The following is a 26,988-nucleotide window of genomic DNA, read 5'->3' as shown; positions in this document are numbered from 1 at the left end:
ATGCAGCGGTCCGGGGCGCTCAGTACGCTCTCTGGGCGGGTTTTAGCCCCGCTGCCCGGCAGGGCTGGGGGAGGGGCTGGCTGGGGGGGGAAGCACGTGCAGCCTGCACATTGCAACAGCTCCAGCTCCTGCAAATTCTGCAGCTCCTGCAACTCCTGCAGCTCCTGCAACTCCTGCAGCAGCTCCACCATCATGTCCAAGACCGAAGAAGCCAAGAGGCTGGCCGGCCGGGCGGCCGTGGAGAACCACGTGCAGGTGAGGAGGCCCGGGGGGTCACCCACCTGTTGCCCCCCACCTTGCCTCTTGCATGGGAGGCCTTGCAGCTTTGCAGCGAGCTTGCATTTTCCCTGCCTCTTGCAGGGGAGGTCTTGCAGCTTTGCAGCGGGCTTGCATTTCCCTTCCTCTTGCATGGGAGGTTTTGCAGCGGACTTGCATTTTCCCTGCCTCTTGCATGGGAAATCGAGAAGCAGCCTGACTCAATGGAAAGAGCACGGGCTTTGGAGTCAGAGATTGTGGGTTCAAATCCCGGCTCTGCCAATTGTCAGCTGTGTGACTCTGGGCAAGTCACTTAACTTCTCTGTGACCCAGTTATCTGTAAAATGGGGATTAACACTGTGAGCCCTCCATGGGACAACCTGATCACCTTGTAACCTCCCCAGCGCTTAGAACAGTGCTTTGCACATAGTAAGCGCTTAATAAATGCCATTAAAAAAAATCTTGCAGCTTTGCAGCGGGCCTGCACTTTCCCTGCCTCTTGCATGGGAGGTCTTGTAGTTTTGCAGCGGGCTGGCGTTTTCCCTGCCTCTTCCATTCATTCAGTCAGTCATTTATTGAGCGCTTACTCTGTGCAGAGCACTGTACTAAGCGCTTGGGAATTACAAGTTGGCAACATATAGAGACGGTCCCTACCCAACAGTGGGCTCACAGTCTAGCAGCTTTGCAGCGGCGTTGCATTTTCCCTGTCTCTTGCATGGGAGGTCTTGCAGGTTTGCATTTTCCATGTAACTTTCAAGTTGAGAACCATTGTGGCTCGGTGGCAGCAGCCTGGGCTTTGCACTCAGAGGTCCTGGTTTCTAATCCCGGCCCCGCCACTTTATAATAAATAAATAATAATGGAATTTATTAAGCGCTTACTATGTGCAAAGTACCTTTCTAAGCGCCGGAGAGGTTACAAGGTGATCAGGTTGTCCCATAGGGGGGCTCACAGTCTTCATCCCCATTTCACAGATGAGGGAACTGAGGCGCAGAGAAGTGAAGTGACTTGCCCAAAGTCACACAGCTGACAATAATGGCATTTGTTAAGCGCTTACTAGGTGCAAAGCACTGTTCTAAGCGCTGGGGAGGTTACAAAGTGATCAGGTTGTCCCATGGGGGGCTCACAGTCTTCACCCCCATTTTACAGATAAGGGAACTGAGGCCCAGAGAAGTGAAGTGACTTGCCCAAAGTCACACAGCTGACAATTGGCGGAGTCGGGATTTGAACCCATGACCTCTGACTCCCAAGCCCGGGAGCTTCCCAAGCTTCCCACTTGTCAGCTATGTGACTTTGGGCGATTCACTTAACTTCTCTGTGCCTCAGTTACCTCATCTGGAAAATGGAGATGAAGACTGGGAAGCCTCACGGGGGACAACCTGATCACCTTGTAACCTCCCCAGCTCCTAGAACAGTGCTTTGCACATAGTAAGCGCTTAATAAATGCCATAAAAAAAGTCCTGGCCCTTGCCAATCCTTCTCTCCTGGCCCAGGCGATTCAGTGAATTCCTCCCGCAGAGGAAGGAAAACTTTTAATTGTGCAGAGTTGCCTGCTGTACAAGTTTTTTGGAGGGGGTATTCAGCCATTCCCAGCGCTTAGAACAGTGCTTGGCACATAGTAAGCACTTAACAAATACCATTATTATTATATTATTATTATTCAATAGTATTTATTGAGCACTAACTGTGCAGACTACTGCATTCATTCAATCGTATTTATTGAGCGCTTACTGTGTGCAGAGCACTGCATTCAATCGTATTTATTGAGCACTTACTGTGTGCAGAGCACTGCATTCATTCAATCGTATTTATTGAGCGCTTACTGTGTGTACAGCACTGCATTCAATTGTATTTATTGAGCACTTACTGTGTGCAGTGCAGTGCACTCATTTAATCGTATTTATTGAGCGCTTACTGTGTGTAGAGCACTGCATTCAATTGTATTTATTGAGCACTTACTGTGTGCAGAGCACCGCATTCATTTAATCGTATTTATTGAGCGCTTGCTGTGTGCAGAGCACTGCATTCATTTAATCATTTATTGAGCGCTTACTGTGTGCAGAGCACTGCATTCAATCGTATTTATTGAACGCTTACTGTGTGCAGAGCACTGCATTCATTTAATCGTGTTTATTGAGCACTTACTGTATGCAGAGCACAGCATTCATTGTATTTATTGAGCGCTTACTGTGTGCAGAGCACTGTATTCATTTAATTGTATTTATTGAGCGCTTACTGTGTGCAGGGCACTGCATTCAGTCGTATTTATTGAACGCTTACTGTGTGCAGAGCACTGTATTCATTTAATTGTATTGAGCGCTTACTGTGTGCAGAGCACTGCATTCAGTCGTATTTATTGAACGCTTACTGTGTGCAGAGCACTGTATTCATTTAATTGTATTTATTGAGCGCTTACTGTGTGCAGAGCACTGTACTAAGCGCTAGGGAAGTAACTGATTTTGACACCTGTCGACATGTTTTGTTTTGTTGTCTGTCTCCCCCTTCCAGACTGTGAGCCCGCTGTTGGGTAGGGACCGTCTCTACATTTTGCCGACTTGGACTTCCCAAGCGCTTAGTACAGTGCTCTGCACACAGTAAGCGCTCAATAAATACGATTGAATGAATGAATGAACCACTTTGCAGTACAATTCGGCAACATATACAGTTCTATAGACTTAAAACGCGGCCTGGGCCAAGCAGTTAACTTTTAAAAATACATATGGTAGTTAAACGCTTAAGCAGTGTGGCTCAGTGGAAAGAGTGGGGGCTTTGGAGTCAGAGGTCATGGGTTCTAATCCCGGCTCCTCCACGTATCAACTGTGTGACTTTGGGCAAGTCACTTCACTTCTCTGTGCCTCAGTGACCTCATCTGGAAAATGGGGATTAAGACTGAGCCTCATGTGGGACAACCTGATCACCTTGCGTCTCCCCCAGCTCTTAGAACAGTGCTTGCCACATAGTAGTGCTTAACAAATACCAAAATTATTATTATTATTACTAAGCGCTGGGGTAAATAAGTTGGACACAGACGCTGTCCCACATGGGGCTCACAGACTTAATCCCCATTTTACAGATGAGGTAACTGAGGGCCAGAGAAGTCAAGTGATTTGCCCCAGGTCACACAGCAGACAAGTGAAGCAGCGTGGCTCAGTGGAAAGAGCCCGGGCTTTGGAGTCAGAGGTCGTGGGTTCAAACCCCGGCTCCGCCAATTGTCAGCTGTGTGACTTCGGGCAAGTCACTTAACTTCTCTGTGCCTATCTCATCTGTAAAATGGGGATTAAGACTGTGAGCCCCCCGAGGGACAACCTGATCACCTTGTAACCTCCCCAGCGCTTAGAACAGTGCTTTGCAAATAGTAAGTGTTTAATAAATGCCATTATTATTATTATTATTATTATTGTTATTATTTGGGGGACCCGGGATTAGAATCCAGATCCTTCCGACTCCCAAGCCCATGCTCCATTTTCTAGGTGACGCTACTTCTTGCAACTTTGCAACATGAAGATTCTTGTCTTGGAGAAGGGTGGGAACTTGGGAGAGTTTCTGCCCGTATTCCACGGGATGGGAATCATTTGATCTATTAGTGGTATTTACTGAATGCCTCCTGGGGGCAGAGCACTGTGTTAAGCGCTTGGAAAAGTACAACAATAAAGTAGACACGATCCCTCCCTCCCAGGAGGAAGAGCCGCGAGAGGCCAGTCTGGGAACAATTTGGGATCTGGAACCCCACTGTTGGGTAGGGACTGTCTCTATATGTTGCCAACTTGTACTTCCCAAGCGCTTAGTACAGTGCTCTGCACACAGTAAGCGCTCAATAAATACAATTGATTGATTGATTGGAACTCTAGGAAGTGAAAACTAGCAAGGGGAAGAGGGTGAACTTCAGGAAGTGGGTGCCCTCATGGTGGTATTTAAGCGTGTAATAGAAGCCTGCACTGTACTATTCATTCAATCATATTTATTGAGCGCTCACTGTGTGCAGAGCACTGTACTAAGCGCTTGGGAAGTACAAGTTGGCAACATATAGACTCGGTCCCTACCCAACAGTGGGCTCACAGTCTAGAAGAGGCATTGGGGCAGATACAAGATAATCAGATAGGACAGTCCCCAACCCACTTCATCATCATCAATCGTATTTATTGAGCGCTTACTATGTGCAGAGCACTGTACTAAGCGCTTGGGAAGTACAAATTGGCAACATATAGAGACAGTCCCTACCCAACAGTGGGCTCACAGTCTAAAAGACCCACTTGGGGTCCACAGCCTGAGGAGGAGGGAGAACAAGTATTTAACCCCCGTTTTACAGAGGAAACTGAGGCACAGGGTTAAGTGACTTGCCCAAGGTCACCAGCAGGCATGTGGCAGATCTGGGATTAATAATAATAATAATAATAATAATGATGATGATGATGGCATTTATTAAGCACTTACTATGTGCAAAGCACTGTTCTAAGCGCTGGGGGGGATACAAGGTGATCAGGTTGTCCCACGGGGGGCTCACCGTCTTAATCCCCATTTTACAGATGAGGGAAATGAGGCACAGAGAATATAAGCGCTTACTATGTACAAAGCACTGTTCTAAGCGCTGGACAACCTGATCACCTTGTAAACTCCCCAGGGCTTAAAACAGTGCTTTGCACATAGTAAGCATTTAATTAATGCCATTATTCTTATTATCTAGCCCTTTATCTTCACTGTAGCCCATATATGCATATCTTTATTCCAGTGTCTGTTGTACTCATCCAAATGCTCACCACAGTACTCTTGCACACAAGGGACGCTTAGTAAATACTCCTGGTGGATTGTTATTAAGCTAAAGGTCGAAGAGCCAAAATGGGAAAGCGTCCTGCTTCTGTAATTTGCCTTTAAGATGGGCTGAGGTCAAAGCGTGTTCATGTTCAGCCCTGTCTTTGCTGATGGAGGAAACTACTACTTTCTAACTTCTGCTACTTTCTACTTCCTACTTTCCCTGGTAAACAGTGCAAGTATCTGATGGTTTCAGTGAGTCTCTGAAAAGACTCACCACCTTTGACCTGGGAGGGGTGCGAATCAAGCGCTTAGTACAGTACTTTGCACACAGTAAACACTCAATAAATACGATTGAATTTCCAAATAAATCAGGTTGAGACTTTGTTTCCACCCATCAAGTTAGTTATTCCTTACTGCTATATTTAGAAGGAAAACCAAGCCGGGTGCCTTAAAGGCTAAATAGAGAACTAAGTAGTTCTGTGACCTTTTCACCATTTTCGAAACTGCAGTACTTTGTTTCCCTTCACTGTTGAAATCAAGGAGAATTAAACGTGCTCCCTCATCTCTTTGGGTTATAATCTGGCTTCCCTGATTTGCTTTAGGACCTATTTTAGGACCTGTCTTTAGGACCCTTGTAAACTCACCATCAAAAATTAATCATCATCAATCGTATTTATTGAGCACTTACTATGTGCAGAGCACTGTACTAAGCGCTTGGGAAGTACAAATTGGCAACATATAGAGACAGTCCCTAAATTAATGATTTAATCAGTCAAATTGAGCACTTAGTGTGGGCAGAGCACTGTTCTAAGCGCTTGGGAGAGTACAGTATAATAGAGGTGGTAGACACATTCCCTGTCAAGTGCTTCCAGATGGTTTCTTTACCAAAATATTCCTCATCCCAGCCCTGGAAAATAGATAGAAATTGCCACTTTCTATCTGGGGTAATAGGCTTTGTGTTGCATGCCCTGAAAGAAGGTCTAGAGGGGGAGAAAGACATTCATATATCTACAGTGGCGTCCTTATTTCCTGAACGTCTGTTGTGTGCAAAAAAACGGTAGGTGCTACTCAGGAGGATAGGTAACTGAGGCCCAGAGAAGTCAAGTGATTTGCCCCAGGTCACACAGCAGACAAGTGAAGCAGCGTGGCTCAGTGAAAAGAGCCTGGGCTTTGGAGCCAGAGGTCATGGTTTCAAACCCTGGCTCCGCCAATTGCCAAGGAGGATGCATATATAATAATAATAATAGTAATGGCATTTATTAAGCGCTTACTATGTGCAAAGCACTGTTCTAAGCGCTGGGGAGGTTACAAGGTGATGAGGTTGTCCCACGGGGGGCTCACAGTCTTAATTCCCATTTTATAGATGAGGGAACTGAGGCCCAGAGAAGTTAAGTGACTTGCCCAAAGTCACACAACTGACAACTGGCAGAGCCGGAATTTGAACCCGTGGCCTCTGACTCCAAAGCCCATGCTCTTTCCACTGAGCCATGCTGCTTCTCTCTCTCTCTCTCTCTCTCTCTCTCTCTCTCTCTCTCTCTCTCTCTCTCTCTCTATTTATTACTCTATTTTACTTGTACATATTTATTCTATTTACTTTATTTTGTTAATATGTTTTGTGGTGTTGTCTGTCTCCCCCTTCTAGACTGTGAGCCCACTGTTGGGGAGGGACCGTCTCTATATGTTGCCAACTTGTACTTCCCAAGCACTTAGTACAGTGCTGTGCACACAGTAAGCGCTCAATAAATACGATTGAATGAAAGGAGGATGAGCCATGCTCTGGGCCCCGAAGAAGCAGGGAATATATGAAAAAAATTAGACACAATTTCTGACCTCAAGGATTTCACAGTCCAAGGCAGATGGCACCCAAAAACAATCATTAAGGTTTTGGCTGGATTCAGGTTAGCTGGGCACCCTTGGCTTTCACGGTTTTGAGCCTCACGGGCCACGGGCTTCTAGCTAAACAACATCCTTCCTTGCCCTGTTTTGAAGTAATCACGCAGGCTTTAATTGGCCAATTATGGATTAATAATTTCAATTATTAATTCAGTTAAGAACATTAATTCGATTAAGTTTTTAACATCATCTGAGCTCTAAGGCCGGAGGAGCCTTTAACTGAACGGCTTCCTTTCAAAGCCCCCACAGTGCTTAGTGGAGTGATAGGCTAGTTGTATTTTAAGCACTAGAATCTCCTGGCAGGATCAGGGAAAATAGGCTGGTCTTTTTCAACACTTTTTCTGAGGTTGCCCAGCCAAATTTCCAGGTGGTTGTATAGCTCAAGGCCCCTATGAAAATGATCCCCACTTCCTCTGGGGTCTCAGAAAGTGACTAAACCACCAAATTTGGTTCAATTTGTATCCCGCTTCACTGCAGGTCCCCAAGTAGGGGGATGAATTCCTCTCAAGAAAAGATTTCACACATGTGACAAAGATCCTGATTGTCGGGTTGTAGCTCCTGTGAGCCTTGTTTTTGATAATTAATCAGTGGTGTTTATTGGGCACTTACTATTTGCAGAGCACTGTACTAAGTGCTTAGCAATGCGCTGCACTGTTTCTTGTTAGGGAGAAGACTTCAGGGGCATCCAAGCCCCAGCTCCTTCAGTGGATGTTGGAAGTAGGAAACCCAGGTTTTGGACCTGGTTTCGGAGTGGCTGGGCTAACGTACCCGGACACTTGTGATTCTCAGTTGCCCATGGGGTACCAACAGAGAAGCAGCGTGGCTCAGTGGAAAGAGCCCGGGCTTGGGAATCAGAGGTCATGGGTTCTAATCCCGGCTCTGTCGCTTGTCAGCTGTGTGACTTTGGGCAAATCACTTGACTTCTTGGTGCCTGTTACCTCATCTGTAAAATGGGGATTAAGATTGTGAGCCCCACGTGGGACAACCCGATCACCTTGTATCCCCCAGTGCTTTGCACATAGTAAGCGCTTAACAAATACCATCATTATTACCAAGGGGCAGACAGGCCTGAGGTGTCCTTATTCTTTTCTCCACCCTGTATCTCCCAACCCCTTAATCCTGTTTGTTTGCTTTCCCCTCACTTGAGCTGATGATCCCAGACCCGGCAGAGAGACCTAGGGTTTATGTGGCTTAGATGTGACTGTCTTCCCTGGCCCTGCCTGACTTCTTTTCTCAGAAAGGAAGCAGGAAAGGGTAAGGCTTGCAATTTTTTTTTAAATGGCATTTATTAAGCGCTTACTATGTGCAAAGCACTGTTCTAAGCACTGGCATAGGAAGTGAGGAGCAGAGTGTGGCATTCCAAGGTAGCTGCATAGAAACAAGATTATAGCTTTTAGCATTTGTCATTGGATCTGGAAACTGTAAGCTGGACTTTGGTGAGTCTTCTTAGAAGACAGGACATGTAAAGAGACAGAGTTGGCTGTAACTGTGTTCAATGATTTGGGTTTTTCTTTTTGGCTTTGGCAGAATAATCAAGTGCTGGGCATTGGAAGTGGCTCCACAATTGTCCATGCTGTGCAACGACTAGGTAAGCCCTTGCCCCCGTTCTGCTCTTTGTTTCTGTTTTGCTGTTTAATGGTATTTAAGTGCTTACTATGTGCTGAGCACTGGGGAAGATACAAACTAATCAGGTTGGACACAGTGCATGTCCCTCACGGGGCCCATCCTTATTTTACGGATGAGATAGGCTCAGAGCTGTGAAGTGACTCGTCCAAGGTCACATAGCAGACAGGTGGCAGAGCTGGGATTAGAACCCAGCTCCTTCTGACTCCCGAGCCTCTGATCTATCCAGCAGGGATGGCGAGGAAACCCTGGGAAAAGGTTGTCCGACCGGAGAGCTTTGCTCAGTTCTCTGCCCCAGTCCCAGGAAGGCAGACTGCAAGCCTGAGGCTAGTCCCACCTGATTATCTTGTATGTTAGTGTTTAGTACAGTGCTTGGCACATAGTAAGCGCTTAACATGTCATAATGATGATTATTATTACAATGTGATAGAGTTGGTAGACACTATCCCGTGAAGGCCATAGTTGCCTCTTGCCTAATCAGACATGGCCTCCTCCGACTTCCCTCTGGCACCTCAACCTTCCTGGGCCTGGTCAGATAAAGCTAAACAATTGGAACCGCGCTTGAAAGGCTGCCCAACTGGTTTTTCAAGATCTTATTTCTAGGGGATAAAATCTAGGTGCACTTTGCAGCATTTTGTAATGCCCCTTTTGTGGTGCTATTAAATAGCAATTATGGAGCTTCAAGCAATCAGCTTGTAGACATGTGGAGCTTTGTCTCTACTTCTAATTTTACAACAGAAAAACTTCCAATTATGTTACTAGTAAGCCCTTCCTCTCAGTGAACAGCCTGTTCTCATTACAGGCCACTTAGTGATGAAATATGCTTCAGTGTGCTAAGGTAGCTGGCCGGTTTCCTTTGATTTGAAGCAGTTTGGTTCGTATTGACAGGAATTCCCTGCAAGGTATAAATCAGAAAAGTGTATTGGTCATGAGGATAAGTGAGTCACGTTTTGTATAGGATGGGGGAGTTAAATCTTTAGCCAGTGGTCAGTGATTGAGTTCACTGATACAATTCTGGACTTTAGCCGTGAGAAGGGAGTCAGTGCTTTCGTCTGTTTTGTTAGTTGGAAACTGAAGTTACAGACAGACCCTTTCTCATTGCCTAGCCCCTTGCTGGCATACTCCCTGTGACTTCGAACTCTTTCCCCATTGATACCTGCTTTGAAAGTCCTGCTCATGTCAGATCTCCAAAAGACTTTCTGTGTTAAAGTCCCTTTTTCCCCTATTAGCCCTGTCTAGTGTAGCCTATGAACTTGGTCGACAATCCTTAGGCACTTATGACTTTCAACCCACCCCCATAGCACTTTGTGTACACATCCATTTGTTATTTATTTTAATATCTCTATCCTTCTAGTGTGTAAGCTCCTTGTGGGCAGGATTGGATCTACTTACTCTGTTGTGCTCTCAACTGCTTAGTACAGTGCTCTGCACACAGTAAAGTGCTCAATTAATACCATTGATTGAAGGCACTTGTATTTTATGTAAAGCAACAGCTCTCCGCTCTCTGCAATGCTTTGAACGGCTCTTAGCATTAGGATTTTAACCAAGGGCCCAGGTTTTATTTGTAGCCTTTCCGGCTTTAGGTGATAAGGAGAGCCGGGGTGGGTGAGGGGAGGGTGGGAAAAAAGTTCCAACATGTTGTTTTTGTCTCCACAGCTGAGAGAGTGAAACAAGAGAATCTTAACATCGTCTGCATCCCTACCTCCTTCCAGGTATGCCTCTTCCTTTTGAGGGAAAACTTCAAAGGTTTAAGCAAACCAGAAATAAGAAAATATGTCCCCCTTGAAGCTTATGGTTTTTTTTTTTTTTCCCTGCTTAAGTAAAAGAAAAGGCCTTTCTTGAGTGGCATTTGGTACTTGTCACGAATCCAGTGTCTTCCAGGAATTGCCACTGTTTACTCTCTGTTCATTGGGCTTCAGTAGCATCTGAAAGGCATACCATGTATGGAGGCAGGATTTATGTCAGTGCCTGAAGGGGAGAACCAGTTGATGTGCTGAGGACCCACACTGGGAAGCAAGTGTTTTAAAAAGCCCGGGAAATTGTCATTAGAGAGCTCAGACATCACAGTTTCTTCATTGGACTTCATTTTCCTTTCACACATATCTTTGCGTCTATCTTTGACTCTTTCTCCAAAGCGCTCTTCCTGAATTGAGCCTCTTTTTATTTAAGTATCAGTTAAGCGCTTACTATGTGCCATGCACTGTTTTAAGCTTGGGAGTAGATATGAGGTCATCAGGTTGGATGCAGTCCCTGTTCCACATGGGGTTCCCAGTTTTCATCCCCATTGTACAGGCGAGGCAGCTGAGGTGCCGAGAAGTGAAATGACTTGCCCAGGGTCACATGTTTGTACAGATTTATTACTCTATTTTACTTGTACATGTTTACTGTTTATTTTGTCAATTATGTGCTTCTAGTTTTACTTCTATTTATTCTGACTTGACACCTGACCACATGCTTTGTTTTGTTGTCTGTCTCCCCCTTCTAGACTGTGAGCCTGTTGTTGGGTAGGGACCGTCTCTATATGTTGCCAACTTGTACTTCCCAAGTGCTTAGTACAGTGCTCCGCACACAGTAAGCGCTCAATAAATACGATTGAATGAATAGCAGATAGGTGATGAAGCCTGGATTAGAACACAGGTCTTCCTGACTCTCAGACCTGGGCTCCTTCCTCTAGGCCATGCTGCTTTATAAACAACCCACTGGTTCTGATGATGATGATGATGATAATGGCATTTATTAAGCGCTTACTATGTGCAAAGCACTGTTCTAAGCACTGGGGAGGTTACAAGGTGATCAGGTTGTCCCACGTGGGGCTCACAGTCTTAATCCCCATTTTACAGATGTAACTGAGGCGCAGAGAAGTGAAGTGACCTGCCTAAAGTCACACAGCTGACAAGTGGGATTTGAACCGATGACCTCTGACTCCAAAGTGCATGCTCTTTCCACGGAGCCACGCTGCTTCTGATGCAAGTTAGATATTGGAGACCTTAAGAGCCAAGTCCCGAGGGAGATTTGGAACTCACTAAGGTGATGAACCCAGTCACCTGGTCTCCCACATTGAGTTGGGAGGTGGTCCATTTTAATCCGAGGCAAAGTTTGAGGCATGACTCAGTCTTGTCGAGTTTGAGGCCTGCGCGTCTTTTGATTTAGATTTTTCAGGCTCCTCTTTCCTCGGACAAGTGGGAACATCCGTGTTGCTGGATTGCTCTGATGAGGGTGTGTGAGGATGTTTTAACGACGTGATTTTGGTCCAGTGAGTCCAGATGGGTGTGTTTTGTCAGCTAGTTAAGTGGCTGACATTGATGTTCCCATTTCACCCATCAATTAGTAATCAAAGCATCAGGACCTAGTGGATGGAACCCAGGCTTGGGAGTCAGAAGGTCAAGTTGGGAGTCAGAAGGTCAAGGGTTCTAATCCCGGCTCCGCCACTTGTCTGCTGTGTGACCTTGGGCAAGTCACTTTGCTTCTCTGTGCTTCAGTTGCCATGTATGTAAAATGGGGATTGAGACTGTGAGGCCCATGTGGGCAGGACTGTGCAATCCAATTTGCATGTATCCACCCCAGCACTTAATACAGTGCCTGGCACGTAGTAAGCGCTTAACAAGTGCCATCATTATTATTTAAGGAGAGTTAGTACAGGCTCTGTACTAAGGACTTGGGAGACTTCATCAAGAGTAGGTATCCATCCCCTGCCCTAAAAGAGGGCACAGTCTAATGGGGGAGAGGGACAAAGAAGCAGTGGATATAGCATTGGCTTGAGAGTCAGAAGGACCAGAGTTCTAATCCTGGCTCCGCCACTTGTCTGCTGTGTGACATTAGACATGGCATTCACATTTTCTGTGCCTGTTACCTCATTTATTAAGCGCTCAATAAATACGATTGAATGAATGAATGAATTCATAAAAGGGGGATTAAGACTTGAGCCCCGTATGGGACATCATGAACTGTATCCAACCTGAATAGCTTATATCTACTGCAGCACTTAGTACAGTGCCTGGCACACGCGGCTCAGTGGAAAGAGTCTGGGCTTGGGAGTCAGAGGTCATGGGTTCTAATCCCGACTCCACCGCTTGTCAGCTGTGTGACTTTGGGCAAGTCACTTAACTTCTCTGTGCCTCAGTTACCTAATCTGTAAAATGGGAATTAAGACTGTGAGCCCCATGTGGAACAACCTCATTTCCTTGTATCTACCCCAGTGCTTAGAACAGCACTTTGCACATGGTAAGAGCTTAACAAATACCATCATCATTATTATTATTATAACCAATACCATTAAAAAAAATTTATAGATTGTGAAATCCAAAGGAGGAACAAGTTTAAAACAGGAAGCAGTACAAACTTACCGGGATGAAAGAGCTGAACAGAGAGCGTACACATAAATAAGTAAATGAATGTATACATCTGTATTATGGTATTCGTTGAGTGCTAACTATGAGTCAAACACTGTTCTTAGCCCTGGGGTAGATAGAAGTTAATCAGGTAGAACACAGTCTCTGTCCCAAATGTTCCAAGGGCTCACAGTCTAAGAAGGAGGGTTGAACGGGTATTGAATCCCCATTTTTACATTTGAGGAAACTGAGGCACAGCAAAATTGTGACTTGCCCAAGGCCACACAATAGGGAATTGGCAGAGCCAGGATAGAACCGAGGACCTCTGTCTCCCAGGCCTGTGCTGTATCCACTAGGCCAAGCTGCTTACACATGCCCTTAGAGTACAGATGTTAAAACCGGGTGTTGTGAAATTAACAGCCTGACTTCAGTTTTCCACAATTTGCTGTGTGCTCGACATGGTTGGCTTTTGAGGGGCTTTGTAGTTTAGCAGTGAGGCAAATCCTTATCAACGGCCCTTTGGTCTCCATTTATTCTGGCCAGTCACATTTAATTAAAACTGGTTTGTTGCTGAAAGGGCAGTTTATCAGTCCAACTTTAGGGCTGAGGTGTTCTGACCCAATGGAGGAGGATGCCTCCCTACCTTTGGAAAACTGGGAAGGGTTTTTGTCAGTGGAGAGTGTTTACAATCAATCAGTGGTATTTACTGAGTGCTTACTGTGTGTAGAGCGCTGTGCTAAGTGCTTGGGAGAGTGTAATCTAACAACCAAAAGAATCCTCTGAGGACTCTTAATTCGAGTTTGTTTTCCCTTGGGGTCTAGGCTCGCCAGTTGATCCTGCAGAATGGTTTAACCCTGAGTGACCTAGATCGGCACCCTGAGGTAAGTGTAATTTCCTTTAAAAGTCAATTAATGGTATTTATTGAGGGCTTACCATGCACAAAGCCCTGGACTAAGCGCCTAGATGAGAAGTACAGTACAAAAACGTAGGTAGACACGTTCCCTGCCCACAAAAAGCTTGCAGTCTAGAGGGTGAGACGGACATTGAAATGAATTTCGGTTTTATACGTAGGTGCTGTGAGGCTGAGGGTAGGGTGAATATCAGGTGCTAAAAGGGTACAGTCCCAGGTGCATAGGTGACACAGAGGACAAAGAGCTTGGCTTTACTGACCTGGCAGTGATAGATCTAGATTTTGTCAGACTGCCCCTCTGGGATTTTCAGTTCCAATCCTTAGAGGAAACACATTCGACCTTGCCATTTCACATGGCAAACGGACAGCCAAGGGTGTATTTTTCTGTTGAGGAAGAATAAGAGATTTTTGTTAGCAAACAGACCCAGCCGATATTTGCTGCACAAGTGTTTCTGAAAGCGTGATTGTCAGGCAAGAAGGCACAATGCCGCTAGTTAGGCAGGCCTGAAAGTACTGGAGATAATAAAGTTAGATCGCGATTTTGTCAACGAAGATTGAGTTCAGAGCATGTGGTGTATAAAGCAGCGTGGCTCAGTGGAAAGAGCACGGGCTTTGGAGTCAGGGGTCATGGGTTCAAATCCTGGTTTCGCCAACTTTCAGCTGTGTGACTTCACTTCTCTGTGCCTGTTACCTCATCTGTAAAATGGGGATTAAAACTGTGAGCCCCCCGTGGGACAACCTGATCACCTTGTAACCTCCCCAGCGCTTAGAACAGTGCTTTGCACATAGTAAGTGCTTAACAAATACCATCATTATTATTATAATAAAAAATTAAATCCTTAAGTCCATCAATCAGCCAGTGGTATTTTGAGTGCTTACTCTCTGCAGAGCACTGTAGTAGGCATTTGGGAGAGTACAGTATAGCAGACACATTCCTTGCCCACAAATAATAATAGTAATGATGGTATTTAAGCACTTACTGTGTGCCAAGCACTGTTCAAAGCACTGGAAAGAGCTTACAGTCTAGAGTGCCGGTAGGGAACAGTAGATGGGTGGAGGGAATTTACATTGTGGAGTAGCTTGGGGCTAGCTGGATTTAGGTGTACTGTTGTTTGAATCTTTTGTAATAGCGAATGAGCATGTCATCCATCCCACCCCCCTTCCTCCGCAGCTCGATCTCGCCATTGACGGTGCTGACGAAGTAGACTCTGACCTCAATCTCATCAAGGGTGGAGGGTGAGTGATGCAGGCACCAGCTTAGTCCAAGTCAGATTGCTTCTGCATGTAAAGAGCTTGATTTCGGCCCCGAATCGGTCAGTATTTGAGTGCCTGTGGTTCACAGACCACTGCCCTGAGCTGTTGGGAACGTTTCGTTAGGGGTAATGATCATGTGCTCTGCCTCAAGCAGTTTAGCATCAATCATCGGTATTTATTGAGCACTTAATATTCCAGAGCACTGTAGTCAGCGCTTGGAAGAATGCAACAGAGTTCGTGGACACGTTCCCTGCTTATAACAAGCTTACATTCTAGAGGGAGAGACAGACATTAATATTAATGCATAAGTAATTTATAATGTATATTTTAAAGATATAACCTACCTGCTTAGAAGCTGCAACAGGTGGGGTTTGTCATATTCCTCCCGATGTCCCACAGTTGCCAACAAACCTAGTTGTAATGATAGTGGAGAGTGGCGGGGGCAGAGCACTCTCGTGGCTCAGTGGAAAGAGCCCGGGCTTTGGAGTCAGGTCGTGGGTTCAAATTCCGGCTCTGCCATTGTCAGCTGTGTGACTTTGGGCAAGTCACTTCACTTCTCTGTGCCTCAGTTGCCTCATCTGCAAAATGGGGATTAGAACTGTGAGCCCCACGTGGGACAACCTGATCACCTTGTAATCTCTCCAGCGCTTAGAACAGTGCATTGCACATAGTAAGTGCTTAATAAATGCTATCATTATTATTATTATTATTATTTTCTGAGTATTTGGGAAGTACACATAGTAAGTGCTCAATAAATTCAATTGAATAAATGAATGAAAATACAAAACAAGCAAGTGACACATTCCATCCCCACAAGGAGCTGGTATTTTAAGGGGAAAGACAGGTATTTTCAGACCAATCAAAATCAATAATTGAGTGCATCCCATTGCTTAGTCCTGTGCCCGTCTCCTAGAAAAATGCATACAATTATCCCGATGCCCTGTGAACTCTTTCTCTGCTTTGGAAGAACCCACTTTCCTGAGAATTTTTAAATCGTACAGAGGGCTCTGTCATCTTGAGGCAAAGAACACTAAGCTCGGTCCTCAGCCAGTCATATATATTGAGCGCTTACTGTATGCAGAAGACACTGTACTAAGCGCAAGGGAGAGTACAACTCAGCCAAATTAGTGGACACATTCTCTGCCCATAATGAGCTTACAGGAACATTCCTAGCATCTTCCTCTTCTGCTTGCCGTCCCCCAAACAGCATGATGGGGAGAAGAAAAGGCCTGCTGAGTGAGCTAGAAATTAGTGGACTTTCGCTGAGGGGATGGGAATGGGCAGAGATGAGCTTTTCCAGACTTAATTTGCAGTTTAATTTGATTGTCTTAACCTCCTCAATCCTTCTTTTGGTTTTCTTCAGAGGCTGTTTGACCCAAGAGAAGATTGTAGCCGGCTATGCCAAGCGCTTTATTGTTATTGCTGATTACAGGTAAACAAACCCTCACTGGGCTCAGAGCACCTTAGAGCCTGCTTTGGTCGGGTGGGGAAAAGGATCGTATTCATCCTGGTTGGGGAAAAGGGGGCACAGAAGTGTTGAGTCGCAGTGAGTCAGTGGGGAGTTGAGGCTACAACGCTCCGAGGAAGATGTAATGGGCGCCCTTGCTTCTTCACCTTTCCTCTAGGAAAGATTCGAAGAACCTCGGAGACCAGTGGAGGAAGGGAATCCCCATCGAGGTCATCCCGATGGCCTACGTGCCTGTGACCAGAGCGCTGGCCCGGAGGTTCGGGGGAGTAGCTGAGCTGCGTATGGCGGTCAGCAAGGCGGTAAGTCACCACAGGGGTCAATCAATCAGTCAATCGTATTTATTGAGCGCTTACTGTGTGCAGAGCACTGTACTAAGTGCTTGGGAAGTACAAGTTGGCAACATATAGAGACAGTCCGTACCCAACAGTGGGCTCACAGTCTAAAAGGGGGAGACAGAGAACAAAACCAAACATACTACCAAAATAAAACAGAATAGATATGTACAAGTAAAATAAATAAATCAATAAATAGAGTAATAAATATGTACAAACATATATACACATCAGAAGGCAACACAGGACAGGCGAGGGCTGCCCTGGGTGGGAGACTCAGAGGACCAGAGAAAGCAGTGTGCCCTAGTTGGATACAGCACAAGCCTGGAAGACAGAAGGACCTGGGTTCTAATCCTGGCTCCGCCACTTGTCTGCTATGTACCTTGGGCCAGGCACACACCCGTTACCTCATCTATATTGTGAGCCCACTGTTGAGCTCACATGGCCCGGCCCACAACATCCCCCGGGCCTGGAATGCCCTCCCTCTGCCCATCCGCCAAGCTAGCTCTCTTCCTCCCTTCAAGGCCCTACTGAGAGCTCACCTCCTCCAGGAGGCCTTCCCACACTGAGCCCCTTCCTTCCTCTCCCCCTCGTCTCCCTCTCCATCCCCCCCATCTTACCTCCTTCCCTTCCCCACAGCACCTGTTTATATGTATATATGTTTGTACATATTTATTACTCTATTTATTTTACTTGTATATATCTATTCTATTTATTTTATTTTGTTAGTATGTTTGGTTTTGTTCTCTGTCTCCCCCTTTTAGACTATGAGCCCACTGTTGGGTAGGGACTGTCTCTAGATGTTGCCAACTTGTACTTCCCAAGCACTTAGTACAGTGCTCTGCGCACAGTAAGTGCTCAATAAATACGATTGATTGATTGATTGTTGGGTAGGGACCGTCTCTATATGTTGCCAACTTGTACTTCCCAAGTGCTTAGTACGGTGCTCTGCACATAGTAAGCACTCAGTAAATACAATTGAATGAATGTTGGGTAGGGACCATCTCTATATGTTGCCAACTTGTACTTTCCAAGCGCTTAGTACAGTGCTCTGCACACAGTAAGCGCTCAATAAATATGATTGAATGAATGAGTATAATAATAATAGTAATGTTGGTATTTGTTAAGTGCTTACTATGTGCCAACCACTGTTCTAAGCGCTGGGGTAGGTACAGGGTAATCAGGTTGTCCCACGTGGGGCTCCCAGTCTTCATCCCCATTTTACAGATGAGGTAACTGAGGCACAGAGAAGTGAAGTGACTTGCCCAAAGTCACACAGCTGACAAGTGGCAGAGCTGGGATTAGAACCCACGACCTGACTCCCAAGCCCGGGCTCTTCCCACTGAGCCACGCTGCTTCTCTGTCTATAAAGTGGGAACAAAGACTGAGCTTCGTGTCGGACAGGGACTTTGTCCAAACTGATTAACTTGTATCTATCGCAGTGCTTAGTACAGTGCTTTGGCACATAGTAAGCGCTTAACAAGCACCATTTAAAAAAAAGGCAGCCCTCCAACTCACCAGTGCCCTCCCCCCTGTCCCTTCCACCTAGTCCAAGCTGAAGGGAAAGGTCTTTGTAGATTCTTTGGGCCTGGGGAAGACCCTGACCAGCGTTTTCTCTTAAGGATTCAAAGGGAGTCGTCGTGAGCGGCCGCCTGTGGCGTGACTCTCCAAGTGGTTTAGGGATGCTAAAAAGATGGCATCATTTCCCACCAGCATTGCCACACTGTTTCCTGTCCCTCGAAGGCAATCTGGAGTGTCCAAGGGTAATGGACACTCTAGACTGTGCGCCCTTTGTGGGCAGGGATTGTCTCTATTGCTGTACTGTGTGCTCTGTACACAGTAAGTGCTCAATAAATACAGTTGAATGAATAAATGAATGATGAGCCACCCTGTTCACCCGTGCACTTTGTCCACAGGGCCCCGTGGTGACCGACAATGGGAACTTTCTCTTGGACTGGAAGTTTGACAGGGTGCACAAGTGGAGTGAAGTGAACACCGCCATCAAAATGATACCAGGTAATCCTCCGGGGCCGCTGCGAACCTCTTCTTTCCTTTGCCAGTGCTCAATAAATACGATTGACTGACTCCAGAGGTGAGCGCCAAATAAATACCACTGGTGATGGTCTGTCAGACTGTGAGCCCCCCTGCAGGTTCAGGACTTACCTGTAGCTTGTATCTACCCTGGTGTTTAGAACAGTGCCTGGTACATAGTAAGCACTTAACATCATAAAAATATCATAATGTAGTGATGACCATAACGATGTAGAGCATCAGGTGCTAACAGTGGAAAGAGCACGGGCTTTGGAGTCAGAGGTCGTGGGTTCAAATCCCGCCTCCGCCAATTGTCAGCTGTGTGACTTTGGGCAAGTCACTTACCTTCTCTGGGCCTCCGTCCCCTCATCTGTAAAATGGGGATGAAGACTGTGAGCCCCCCGTGGGACAACCTGATCACCTTGTAACCTCCCCGGCGCTTAGAACAGTGCTTTGCACATAGGAAGCGCTTAATGAATGCCATCATTATTATTATTATTACAAGTCACTTCTCTGTGCCTCAGTTCCCTCATCTGTAGAATGGGGGTGGAGACTGTGAACCCCCGTGGGACAACCTGATCACCTTGTAGCCTCCCCAGTGCTTAGAACAGTGCTTTGCACATAGAAAGCAACTAGTAAATTATTATTATTATTATTATTATTATTAATTATTATTATTATTATCCAGTGGGTGAAATCTGGTCCTGGATTACTCACTTTGCCCACAAGGTGGCAGCTTATCACCTGTCTTCAGAGCCTTCCCCTTTTGTGGAGACCTTGTGGGAGGCCAATGAGTTGACTGGATACTTGATAAACGCCTGAGAATGCTACCTGTGGGCATGCTTCAGCCTCGTGTATCAGTTGAACCCCGCATTTGGTGTAACCGCGAGGTAGCCTGACTCCATTGGAAATTTCGGGAGGGAAATGCGTATTTGTCAGTGGTGTCAGTCAGTGATACTGAGCGCTTACTCTATGCAGAGCACTGAACTAAGCGTTTGGAGAAGTATAATGCAATTGAGTTGGTGGATGTGATAATAATAATAATAATAATAGCATTTGTTAAGTGCTTACTTTTTTTTTTAATAGCATTTATTATCATCATCAATCGTATTTATTGAGCGCTTACGGTGTGCAGAGCACTGTACTAAGCGCTTGGGAAGTACAGATTGGCAACATATAGAGACAGTCCCGACCCAACAGTGGGCTCACAGTCTAAAAGAGCGCTTACTATGTGCAAAGCACTGTTCTAAGCGCTGGGGAGGTTACAAGGTGATCAGGTTGTCCCACAGGGGGCTCACAGTCTTCATCCCCATTTTACAGTTGAGGTAACTGAGGCACAGAGAAGTTAAGTGACTTGCCCAAAGTCACACGGCTAAGTGGCGGAGCTGGGATTTGAACCCATGACCTCTGACTCCAAAGCCCATGCTCGAGCCCATTACTATGTGCCAAGCACTGTTCCAAGCACTGGGGTAGATACAAGGTCATCAGGTTGTCCCACATAGGGCTCACAGTCTTGATCCCCATTTTACAGATGAGGTAACTGAGGCCCAGAGAAGCTAAGTGACTTGCCCAAAGTCACCCAGCTGCCAAGTGGTGGAGGCGAGATTAGAACCCACAACCTCTTGACTCCCAAGACCAGGGTGTTGCTACTAGGCCACACTGCTTCTTAAAAATTACTATGTGCCAAGCACTATTCTAAGCGCTGGGGGGGAGGTACAAGGTAATCAGGTTGTCCCAGTAGAGAATCACAGCCATATTACAGATGAGGGGACTGAGGCACAGAGAAGTTAAGTGACTTGCCCAAAGTCACACAGCTGACAAATAATAATAATAATAATAATAATAATGTTGGTATTTGTTAAGCACTTACTATGTGCCAGGCACTGTTCTAAGCACTGTGGTAGATACAAGGTAATCAGGTTGTCCCACATGGGGCTCACAGTCTTCATCCCCATTTTCCAGATGAGGGAACTGAGGCCTAGAGAAGTGAAGTGACTTGCCCAAAGTCACCCAGCTGCCAAGTGGCGGAGGCGGGATTAGAACCCACAACCTCTGACTCCCAAGCCCAGGCTGTTGCCACTAGGCCACACTGCTTCTTAAAAATTACTCTGTGCCAAGCACTGTTCTAAGCACTGTGGGGGGTGGGGGGCGGTACAAGGTAATCAGGTTGTCCCACTAGGAAATCACAGTCTTAATCCCCAATTTACAGATGAGGGGACTGAGGCACAGAGAAGTTAAGTGACTTGCCCAGAGTCACACAGCTGACAAACGGTGGAGCTGGGATTAGAACCCTCAACCTCCAACTCCCAAGCTCCTGCTCTTTCCACTAAACCATGCATATTTGCCATTGGTGTCAGTCAATGATATTGAGCACTTACTGTGTGCAGAGCACTGTACTAAGCGCTTGGCAAGGTATGATATAACTGAGTTGGTGGATGTGATCCCAAGGTGTTTTCAGACTGATCACCTTGGTGAAATCCACTTTTTACTCGTACATTCCGCCGTCTGCAGTCACTGGAATCAGAATTCCCATTCCACTGGAGCCTGGAGGTGGTCGTTAGCTCACCTGGACCGACTACGTCAACTGCTAATGCCGACACCTTGTCTTTGTCCTTTCCTTAGTGCTTAGACTCCAGTATACACTTGACCATGGTAGTTCTTTCACAGCTAATTTAACAACCTCACTCCCTCAACACTTTCTCTTGCTTTTGGAGTTCAGCAGCACCTGTCCTTCACATTTCTAGGGAGAAAATTTTGATTCCATACCGACATACATGGAGATGACAGTGGGGAGGGAAAAATCAGTCACTCAATCATTTTTATCGAGCGTTTACTGAGTGCAGAGCACTGTACTAAGTGCTTGGGAAAGTATAGTACCGTCAAATTGGCCGACACGGCCAGTGCCCTCAAGGAGTTTATAGTCTAGTGGGGAAGACAGGACTTAAAATTATAGTAGGGAAACTGCAGAGTATAAGGATATGTACTTAAGTGCTGAGAGCTGGGAGTGGCATGAATATCTAAGTGCTTAAGGGGTACAGACCAAATACAAAGGTGGCACAGAAAGGAGGATGATTAAGGAAAGTGAGGGTTTAGTCAGGGAAGGCCTGTTGGAGTTGTGATTTTAGGAGGGTTTTGAAGATGGAGAGAATATTGGATATGAAGGGGGAGGGAGTTCCAGGACAAAGGGAACAGGACCAGTGGGTTGGAGAGACAGCAGAGATCGAGCTACAGGGAGTTGGTTGGAGCTAGAGAAGAGAAGTGTGTGGGTTGTGTAGTAGGAGGGGGAGAGCAGATTGAATGATAAAAGAGTTTCTGGGCAAACACTGGAGGTTCTTAAGGAATGAGGAGATGTGGACTGAATTATTTATTTTAGAAAAAATGATCCAAGCCATAGAGTCGAGTATGGATTGGAGAGGGGAGAGACAGGTGGGGAGGTCAGCAAGGAGGTTGGGTCAAGAAGAGGGTCAAGGTAGGTTATGGTAATTGCTTGGACCAGGGTAGTAGCAGTTTGTATGGAAAGGAAAGGGTGGATTCTAGGACCTTTAGGAGAATATGCTGGTTGAATGAGAAATGAATCAAAGATAACGCTAAGGTTACAGACTTGAAACAAGGGCGGTCATGGTGTGGTTGATAGTGATGGGTGTGGGGAGGATAGGATTTCACTGGGAAACTGCAGTATTCTGTTTTGGACACCTTAAGCTTGAGATATTGCTAATCATTTAGTAAGGCAGTCTTATTGCCCATAATCACCATTTTACAGAGAAGTGACTTGCCCGAGGTCATACAGTCCTTCTGACTCCCAGGGCTGTGTTCTATCCACTAGGCCATGCTGCTTTTCTAAGCCCTCTTTGGGCAGGGATCATGTCTACCAACTCTGTCGCGGTGTACTTTTCCAAATGCTTACTACAGGTCTCCACACACAGAAAGTGCTCAATAAATACTATTGATTGATAAGCACTCAATAACTACCACTGATTTGGCATCCCCCTTATTTAAAAAAGAAAAACTAAAAATCTATAAGCCTCTTGGTCTGTGAGCCCCATGTGAGACAGAGACTGTCTCACCTGATTTATCTTACGCAGTGCTTGGCATGTAGTGAGCACAGAACTGGTGCTACTGTTATTATTATTATTAGCGCTTAGGACAGTGCTCTGCACACAAGTGCTCAATAAATACCGTTTAATTATTATTATTATCATTATTACTATTCAGACAGGAGGAATTGGGGCCCTGCTGATGTCTCTCTTGGGCTCATCCTGTTTCCAGTAGTGATGTAAGAGCATCTAACGAAGCTGGATATATTCAGCAGTCTCCATTGCTGAATGTATTAACAGTTGTGTTGAGTAATTACTGTATTCATTCATTCAATCGTATTTATTGAGCGCTTACTGTGTGCAGAGCACTGTACTAAGCGCTTGGGAAGTACAAGTTGGCAACATATGTAGACGGTCCCTACCCAACAGTGGGCTCACAGTCTAGAAGGGGGAGACAGACAACAAAACATATTAACAAAATAAAATAAATAGAATAAATATGTATAAGTAAAATAAATAGAGTGTGCCAAGCACTGTACAAAGAACTGGGGTAGAGACAAGATAATCAGGTAGGACACAGGTCAGGGACCCAAATAGGGCTCACAGTCTTAAGTTCTAGAGAACAGAATCCTCATTTTACAGATGAGGAAACTGAGGCCTAAAGCAGCTTAGTGACTTGTCTGAGGTCATCCAGCAGGCACGGGGCAGAGCTAGGATTAAAACATAGATCTCCCAGTTCCCAGGGCTGTGGTCTTTCCATTAGGCCACACTATTGATCCATGGCCATCTTGGTGCAATCCACTTTGTCCTCATGCATTCTGCAATGTGCAGCCCCTGGAGTGGAGACAGAGTTCCCATTCCACAGATCGCTAGCTCACCTGCATCGACTTTTAATTTTGCCGCTAATGCAGATACTTTGTGCTCTTCTAGTGCTTAGAGTTCAGTACACCCTTGACTCTGTTAATAGTCAACTCATTACCAGTTCAGCATCTTTGGAGCAGTCAGTCAGTGTTGTTTATTGAGTGCTGTACTAAGCACTTGGGAGAGTACAGTAAACAATGAATTTATAGTCTGAGGGAAAGAAAACAAGAGATGTTGCGCCACAGTCTGTAACCCAAGGAGGACTGTTTACCAATTTACTCTTTAATTTGGGTTGGCTCAGCCTATGATGGTGATCCCATTATTGCTCAGGAGAATCACTTCTGGCTCCTTGTTTGTGAGGGTTGTAAAATGTTTATCTAAACCAAAGTGTTACACACACCCCCCCCCACCCCATCCTGTTATCTTCAGTTCCCCTTTTTGAGCAAAACCTTTTTAAAAACACTTGTAGGATGTTATATTGTGCTTAGAACAGTGCTCTGCATACAGTAAGTGGTCATTGAATAAGTAATAATTGAGTAAGCTGGCTTGGAGAAGCAGCGTGGCTCAGTGGAAAGAGCCCGGGCTATGGAGTCAGAGGTCGTGGGTTCAAATCTCGGCTCCACCACTTGTCAGCTCTGTGACTTTGGGCAAGGCACTTAACTTCTCTGTGCCTCAGTTGTCTCATCTGTAAAATGGGGATTAAGACTGTGAGCCCCCCGTAGGACAACCTGATCACCTTGCAACCTCCCCAGCGCTTAGAACAGTGCTTTGCACATAGTAAGCGCTTAATAAATGCCATTATTATTATTATCATCATCATTATTATTATTATTATTGAATAGGATTGATGGGCAGCATGAGGGTTGTGAGTGAGGTCAGATGGGTCAGGAGCTGGAAGATGGACCTGCTTTCAGAATAGGAGATGGCCAGTAATTTTGACTTAACGTGGTCTTGGTCGGCCCCCAACTCTAAACCTGTTTCCCCCTTCCTTCTCCCCTCTTCTCTACTTCTAGTTGTAACCTTTTGGGCCCATCATGGTGGCCACTTAATGACCTGAGCTGAATCCAGGTGGAGATAGTTCTGGAGATGCTCCCGGAAACTGGGGCAGAGGGGTTGGGAGACTTGGGTTCAGTTCCGGCTTTACTTCTGACTGACTCTAGTTACAGAAAAGTCACTTGCCTTCTCTGAATTTGTTGAGCTAACTTTGAGCGTGAGCCCCCTGTGAGCCAGAAAGTCTGTCTTGATCAACTCGTGTATACCCCAACGCTTAATAGAGTGCTTGTCACATAGCAAGCCCTTAATTTCTCTAGTCTGTAAACTCCTTGTGGGCAGGGGTCATGTCTATCAAGTCTACTATTAAGTATTAAGCACTTAGTGCAATGCTCTGCGTATCATAAGTGCTCAATAAATAGAATTGATCAATCAACCTTCCTCTCCCCCTCGTCCCCCTCTCCACCCCCCCATCTTACCTCCTTCCCTTCCCCACGGCACTTGTATATATGTTTGTACATATTTATTACTCTATTTTACTTGTACATATCTATTCTATTTATTTTATTTTGTTAGTATGTTTCGTTTTGTTCTCTGTCTCCCCCTTTTAGACTGTGAGCCCACTGTTGGGTAGGGACTGTCTCTATATGTTGCCAACTTGTACTTCCCAAGCGCTTAGTACAGTACTCTGCATACAGTAAGCGCTCAATAAATACGATTGATTAATAATAAAGTTGGTATTTAAGTGCTTACTATGTGCCAAGCACTGTTCTAAGTGCTGGGGTAGATACAAGGTAATCAGGTTGTCCCATGTGGGGCTCACAGTCTTCATCCCCATTTTACAGATGAGGTAACTGAGGCACAGAGAAGTTAAGTAACTTGCTCAAGGTCACACAGCAGAATTAGAGTGGGAATTAGAACCCACGACCTCTGACTCCCAAGCCCGGGCTCTTTCCACTGAGCCACGCTGCTTCTCGATGGGAAGAAACTGAAGGCCCCACAGTTGGCAGAGTGGACTCCTGATCCGTTAGTGAGTGTGACTGTGAGCTCCTTTACTAGTCAGCGGGAACTCAACGGGCTTGTCGATCTCGCTCTCTGCAGGAGTGGTGGACACGGGGCTGTTCATCGACATGGCCGAGCGAGTCTACTTCGGGATGGAAGATGGCTCTGTGAGCATGCGTGAGAGAACGACCCCCTGATGCTGGCAGGACCCCTGGCCCAGCTTGGCCTTCGGACCCTCGCCGTGGAGGAGCCATTTGGAGAAGCCGTTGCCTTAACGTGTTTGTGATTAGGTGACCAGTTGCCCCCTGGGAAGTTACGTTTTTTGGGGGTCTTGGAATGATGTCAAATTCCGTTTTTTTTTTAAAGAAAATTCTATAAGTATATATATATTTTTTCTATCAAGAATGCTGTCTTTTTCTTTTTTTTTAAAGATATCCATGAGGTAGAGCTTGACTTCCTGTTTTATATGAAACATTACCAAAAAAACCACTTTTTAAAAACGTGACTTGAATCTCCTGGTAGCTTTTTAGACTTTATGGAGAGTTTGTCTTTTTGGCAGGGGGCATTACAATCCAACCCCCAGCTCAGAGTCTAAGTACACCAAGGGCACAACCAGGATTATAACCTGATGCCTTATTGGGACCTTTTAGGTTCTTTTTACTCTTTTCACTTTTCCTCCCTTTGTGCTTGTGGTTTTTACATTTTATTACGTTTTAATGGAGCACAATATCTAGAACTTCAAAAGTGCTTGGAGCAAAGCAATGCAAGCCACAGTTGCTACCAAACAGCAACAACTGGGAGACGAGACCACTAGTCTGAGGTGATTGTCAAAGCCGGGTGCCACCTTCTTGCCTAGTATGACTGCAGAGCAGCAAAGCACAGCTATGAGAGACGTTTAAAACCACCTTTTCCTTTTAAGCACTGTCATTGTTTTGCCACACAAGTTTCTCGGGCTTGCACAGTCTCCAGCCCCGGGAGTCAAGTCATCTGTTTGTATTCTCAGTGTTGGAATAAAGCAACTTGGTGCCACTTGGGTCTTTCTCCTTTATTCAGTGTTTCACTGAAACAGAGGTCATTTTTATTCTCGGAGGAGGAGAGCAGCGTGGGGCATATAAAGAGGAATAATTGGTTTTTCCTCCCCTCACTAACTGCGCCAAAGGATCACTCAAAGCTGAATATGCAAAGAAAACTTGAGACAGTTATAATAATAATAATAATTGTGCTATTTGTGCACTTAATATGTGCCAGACTCTATACTAA

General features: G+C 45.6%; 1 protein-coding gene across 1 annotated transcript; it reads left to right on the top strand.

Moving 5' to 3' along the window:
* On the top strand, positions 1 to 26,757 carry RPIA (ribose 5-phosphate isomerase A). Its single transcript, XM_038752838.1, has 9 exons — positions 1 to 255; positions 8,423 to 8,483; positions 10,175 to 10,230; positions 13,668 to 13,727; positions 14,928 to 14,992; positions 16,374 to 16,442; positions 16,636 to 16,777; positions 18,727 to 18,826; positions 25,828 to 26,757. Exons 1-9 carry the CDS (start codon positions 1 to 3, stop codon positions 25,923 to 25,925), a joined length of 906 nt encoding a protein of 301 aa, XP_038608766.1. The 3' UTR covers positions 25,926 to 26,757.
* The last annotated feature ends 231 nt before the right edge of the window (positions 26,758 to 26,988 follow it).

The sequence above is a fragment of the Tachyglossus aculeatus genome, chromosome 10 (genome assembly GCF_015852505.1).
Source record: "Tachyglossus aculeatus isolate mTacAcu1 chromosome 10, mTacAcu1.pri, whole genome shotgun sequence".
NCBI lineage: Eukaryota > Metazoa > Chordata > Mammalia > Monotremata > Tachyglossidae > Tachyglossus > Tachyglossus aculeatus.
This window is presented reverse-complemented; position numbering and strand designations above follow the sequence as displayed.